This window comes from Charadrius vociferus, unplaced genomic scaffold, assembly GCF_000708025.1.
Source record: "Charadrius vociferus isolate BGI_N301 unplaced genomic scaffold, ASM70802v2 scaffold341, whole genome shotgun sequence".
NCBI classification, from domain to species: Eukaryota; Metazoa; Chordata; class Aves; order Charadriiformes; family Charadriidae; genus Charadrius; species Charadrius vociferus.
In genome coordinates this window covers 2,490,790-2,496,862 of record NW_009646847.1, presented here as the reverse complement: position 1 = coordinate 2,496,862, position 6,073 = coordinate 2,490,790, and the positions used below count along the sequence as shown (strand labels likewise).

The 6,073-nt window shown below is 41.0% G+C and overlaps 1 protein-coding gene across 1 annotated transcript in view; it reads left to right on the top strand.

The window, feature by feature from the left end:
• Positions 1-1,536: 1,536 nt before the first annotated feature.
• ZNF536 (zinc finger protein 536) overlaps positions 1,537-6,073 on the top strand; it is a 70,062-nt gene continuing 65,525 nt past the window's right edge. Inside the window, exon 1 of the mRNA XM_009894058.1 lies at positions 1,537-3,706. Within this exon, the coding sequence (XP_009892360.1) occupies positions 1,537-3,706 (2,170 nt within the window). The remainder of the gene's footprint in view (positions 3,707-6,073) is intronic.

The following is a 6,073-nucleotide window of genomic DNA, read 5'->3' as shown; positions in this document are numbered from 1 at the left end:
GTTGAGGAATGGTGTCCACCTGGAGTGTGCCTGCAGCCTTCGTAGAAGGGATAGCGAGTAAATGCTTTTGGCTAAAGCCAGACAGAAAGTTGACCAAATTAATTATTCAATAATGTATAGAATTCCGTAATTTTATTAGTGAATAAAGTGTCACATCACTCCACTGAACAACACAGATCTTAATTATGTTCCAGTATAACCTCATAGCATTATATAGTTTGAGAGTTATTAATGTAAAATTTTGTATTTTAAATAGAATTTTATAGATACATTATTTCTGTATAGAGTAGAGAAGTGGCAAGGATAGAAGATTACTGTGGACAATTATGCAGACCAGAACAGAGCACTGGTGTTTAACAAACAGCTTTGAATTCTAATTTTCTGCAATATACATAGTGTAGGTGCAATTTCTAGTCATTACTGTGTATTAGGAAAGTTATTAAAATTCTTAAACTTGTTGAGGCTTTCCACAACACCTTCCCCAGATTTTAATTGGTTTTATCTAGTTCCATAAGAGAGCTCTTTAAAACAAATCAAAGTCCCTTAAATCACATGTCTTACCCATCGAAGGACAGAGATACTCCTTCTGTAATCTGGCAAGTTTTCCTAAGAACTGAAATCTGAAGGTTCTCAATGATGAATTAAAAGACTTGGCAGAAGATAATTTATGTGCCTTTTGATGGGCTCAGTTTCAAATTGACGAAATAACAATGTTTTGTAACAGAAGGGTTAAATCTTAATCTCAGAGGTTTACAAAGCTGCTAGTCGCAGTCTCCTTAAAATTTAATATACCTCGTTAATGCTTACTTGCAAACACTGAAGGATTTTTATGATTATAATCATGTGTTACAGCACCTAGTACTGTTTCTAAGCAGCATACTAATCAGCTTAATGAGATATTACTGCACTTTTTGTTGACTAAAGCAAAATCCCTTTTATTGTTCTAAAGCTTGTCCTTTACTTTATTTTTTCCCAAAACATTATCTTGTTTTATTGTACACCAGTAAATATCATACCATCGTTTTTTTGTCAAATCATAAAGCTATCTTTCTCGTTGTAGAATGTGTAATATATTGAATATGGTTAATGGAACTGAAAGTTACAAATGGATTTCTATTTTTGGGGGTTTTTTTGTTTGTGTTTTTTTTTTTCTGGCTTTTCTAATGGAAATGGGAGAGATGCGTAACGTTTCTTTTTCTGTAGATTTAGAAATGTAAACAGGTGTAATTTCACAAGGAGAAAGACAAGGGAGGTGGTAAAAGCCGTTGCCCCTTCCGTAATAATTAGATTTTGGAATTGTAGCATATTTAAAAATAGTAATTAATGATTATTGGTAAACATGGAGAATGATGAAAGCACACGTATGATCAAAATAGTGTGGCACAGTTGGCATTTAATGCACTTTTTATTGTTTTTACACTAATTCCTTTGCATTATTATGAGTAGGTAAAACATAAAATGCAAATTGTACGTCAGTGATTCGATGCTTGTAACTCTTTCACAGTCTGAATCTAAAATATCTTCTGATTTTCAGAGATGGAGGAAGCTAGTTTGTGCCTTGGTGTTTCTTCAGCTGTGCCAGAAGCTGACGCCCATCTCAACAACACCATACTCAATGGGCAGTATTCAATGAGCCAGAAGCTGCACCAGATCACTTCCCAGCTCAGCCATGCCTTCCCGGAGCTCCAGAACAGGCAGAATCCGGAGGAGAAGGCGTCAGCGCCACTAGAAGACAAAAGCCACATGTCCATAGCAAACCAGCCCATCAGCAGTCAGATGGCCCTGCTGGCAAACCAGCTCAATCGAGAGGTTGACACCAGTTTGAACGGGCGCGTGGATCTGCAGCAGTTCTTAAATGGACAAAACCTCGGAATTATGTCTCAGATGAGCGATATAGAGGATGATGCCAGGAAAAACAGAAAGTACCCATGTCCCCTCTGTGGGAAACGCTTTCGATTTAACAGCATCCTGTCGCTACACATGCGAACTCATACTGGAGAGAAACCATTTAAATGTCCGTACTGTGACCACAGAGCAGCTCAAAAAGGCAACCTGAAGATACACCTGCGTACTCACAAGCTTGGAAACCTTGGCAAAGGTCGTGGAAGAGTCCGAGAAGAAAACAGACTTCTACATGAGCTGGAGGAGAGAGCAATTCTTCGGGACAAACAGATGAAGAGCAGCCTCCTGCAGCCACGACCTGACGTGAAAGCACAGCAGCACACCCAGCCAATGCCTCTTGCAAACTGCAACTTGTCTGTGCCGGCTAATCACAGCACACCTGATATTTCAAACCCCGTTCCCTCTCCAAAGCCAGTCAGCGTCCAGGAAGAAGTTGTCGCTCAGACAGCTGGGTTCAGATGCACGTTTTGCAAAGGCAAGTTTAAGAAGCGAGAGGAGCTGGACAGGCACATACGGATCCTGCACAAGCCTTACAAGTGCACCCTGTGTGACTTTGCCGCCTCGCAGGAGGAGGAGCTGATCAGCCACGTGGAGAAGGCTCACATAACTGCCGAGTCAGCGCAGGGCCAGGGCTCCAACGGGAATGGGGAGCAGTCCACCAACGAGTTTCGTTGTGAGGTGTGCGGCCAAGTGTTTAGCCAAGCCTGGTTCCTAAAGGGCCACATGAGAAAGCACAAGGATTCCTTTGAGCACTGCTGTCAGATCTGCGGGAGGCGATTCAAAGAGCCTTGGTTTCTTAAAAATCACATGAAAGTTCACCTGAATAAGTTGTCCGTGAAGAACAAATCTCCTAACGATCCCGAAGTACCAGTCTCCATCAGCAGCATGTCCCAGGAAGCTCATGCAAACTTGTATTCGAGATATCTGTCATGTTTGCAAAGTGGGTTTCTTCCTCCCGACAAAGCGAGTTTAAGTGAGCAAAATCAAATCTATAACAAAGGAGATATGCCCATGAAAGAGAAAGAAGTCTTGGGGAAGCTCCTTTCGCCCATTTCTGGCATTGGCCACAGTATTGCTGAAGGGGATAAACATTCTTTATTGGGCTGTCTCAATCTGGTGCCTCCTCTGAAATCCAGCTGCATAGAAAGGTTACAAGCTGCCGCCAAAGCAGCAGAGATGGATCCAGTAAACAGCTATCAGGCCTGGCAGCTTATGGCAAGGGGAATGGCCATGGAACATGGCTTTTTGTCTAAAGAGCAGCAGATACAGCGCAGCCATGAAGACACTTTGGCAAATGCTGGAGTTATGTTTGATAAGGAGAAGCGGGAGTATGTGTTAGTAGGAGCAGATGGCTCTAAGCAGAAAATGCCTGCTGATTTGGTTCACAGCACTAAAATGGGCAATCAGAGAGACTTGCCAAACAAACTAGACCCTTTAGAAGGCAGTAGAGATTTTTTGTCACATGGTATGAACCAGGGACTCGATTACAACTTACAAAGTCATGGAAACGTAAAAGAAAAGCCAACTGAATGCCCGGACTGCGGAAGGGTTTTTAGAACATACCACCAAGTGGTCGTTCACTCCAGGGTCCACAAAAGAGACAGGAAAGGCGAAGACGAAATAATTCAAGGTAGTCTTGACGAGCGACGTGGGTCTGGAAGCGATCAAGAGTCTCAGTCTGTCAGCAGGTCGACAACACCGGGGTCCTCTAACATTACTGAAGAAAGCGGAGTAGGTGGGGGTCTCTCGCAGACGGGGAGTGCCCAGGAGGACAGCCCACACCCTTCCTCACCCTCCTCTTCAGGTACGATAACTTCTCCTTCCCTTTCTGCGCTGAAAGCTTCGTAGCTATATTCGAAATCCCAGCAGCAAAGTAGTTTATGCATTCGTTAGGTTGTTTCCTAGCAGTCCACAGGGATGTGGTGGTACACGCCAGAACATCTGTGTTGGGGTTCCCGCAATGCCTCCGAGGTTAATTCTGGGCTCCCCCTTCCCTCCCCTCCGAGGGCAGGTTTCCTCACCTTGCAGCGCTCAGCTCCACCACCCCACCGGCAGCAGCGTGTGGGCTCTGTACAGTCACCAGTGGCAATGTCACGTCCAGGGCCTCTCCCTCCAGGGTTTGGAAGGTGGTTTGTTGTTTTTTTTCCCCTCCTCTTCTATTCATGGCGTCTTTCTTGCAGCTCTTTCCATGTCCTCCATTTAAAAGGGTGAGGAAAGATGCCTTCTTTGAGCTATAGTTCAAAGAAATAGGATTAATAAATAGCATCTTGGCTAACCTCTCTGCTTGCCCTTATTCCCACAACCGTATCAGTTACTTAGCTGGGATATCTACTTGTACCTGGCCACTGGACTGATTCAAAAGAGATTCAGCAATACAAATTACTAACTTTTTGACAATCTTTTAACTTATGTGCACATTTTAACATGTATGAAGCCTTCTGCTTAATTCACATCTATTTGAAGGTACAAGAAAAAATAGAAATCGGACTGAAACATTTTAATTGCATTGTATGTCATGTTAACTTGCTGTGTATAAAATAGCAAAGCAGATAATATTTCATTGGAGATGTCTATAAAATATTGAGCTTCCTGGTACAATTTTTAAACTTACTAGCCTATGACTGCTGAAATAAAATCTCCGAGTAATAACAGGTAAGATTTCTGGCCTCATCTATATTTCCAAAGTCACTTACTAATGGATAGTAAATTGAAAGTTATATCTTCAGCCCTTTATAAAGAAAGCACCTCACTAATACTGTAATCATTCTGCAAGCCTAACAACAGAGGAAATCATGCCATAACAAATACTCTGTTACTAATGGCAACATTGATTTCTGCAATCAGCCATTAAGTCTAGAAAATGAAAGACAGTTTGAGGTACCTTAAGGCATTACATTGCCCACTGTTAAAGAGCTGGTAGCAGGCTGTTGAGGGTAATTCTTTTTAGTTTTTTTTCCCCCGGTTTCGATAAATATTTTAGTATTGGAGGCAATTCACTGTTACAGTTATTAAGTATATGCCAGTTTATTTTTGTTGTTCTTGTCATGCTCCAGTATACTCTACTTCTGAGGCTAAATTAATATAAAAACAAAGTGTTAGTTTGCTGGCGTATTACAAACCAGTAAAGAAATTGTTAAGACACATAAATCTGCACTCCGCATTCCACAGATTCCTATAGTACTTAATGCTGTTGTTTAAATACCCATGAAACACACTGTCTACTCTTAGAGTCATAGCCTCGGTTACAATTTATTACTGGTGAGACGCATTAGAAAATTCTGTGTAGGAACAAGGGTAACAGGCGAGAGCTAATTTCATACTATATATAGTTGTTGAGATTGTTTTAAGAGGATTGAAAATATGTCAGGATGAAGAAGATTATTTTTCTAACTTTCACTTTTAAAAATCCTACCCATTGGAGGGGGAGGGAGGGGAAGGAGAACGCTCCTCTAATATAGAAAGCGTCACTTTTTGTTTTGCAATGCCATAGAGCGGTCGGAAAGAAAAGATCCTGAAATCGTTCAAATTCTATCCAAAGTCTCGCAGGGCTGTCTGGAAAAGTTTGGAAAAACAGAGCCTCAGAGTCTTCTGAGTGAGGCTGAACTGATAGAGATTGAAGAGGATTCAAAACAATGCATGTGAAAGTTGGTGTGTTTTGAGTGCCCTGAAAACTTTAATTCCAAGTGTTCTGGTTCGTTAAATGTATTGTTGTGGGAAGTTTTTCCTGTCTTTAGAGGCAAAAGATAACACCGCAGTGGTGTTCTCTCTCTGGCCACTAATTTAGAATTAGTTTTAACTTAACTTTAAATTATTTTTAACTACAATTTATTTCAAATGTTTTTCACACCTGATTTATATTGAAGCATAAAAAAATGAAAGCATACGTGCAGTAACAGTTGCTAGAAGCAGGTTTGTTTTTACTGAAGAAAACCAGACCTTTTATATTAACATCTGATTGTCTTCTTTAGTCTGTTCTTGGTAAATCTAGGCAGGCTGTCGGTGTCATACAACGTATCATGGCAAGTGTGCACATCTTTATAACTTCTTAATCAGATGAAAGGATGAGAGCATTGCATTTTACCAGAACAAAAATCTAAGCATTCTTTAGTACTTTAAACTGAATTTTATTGCCATGTTGCTGTTGGAACTTTTCATTGTTACGAAGCGTGTA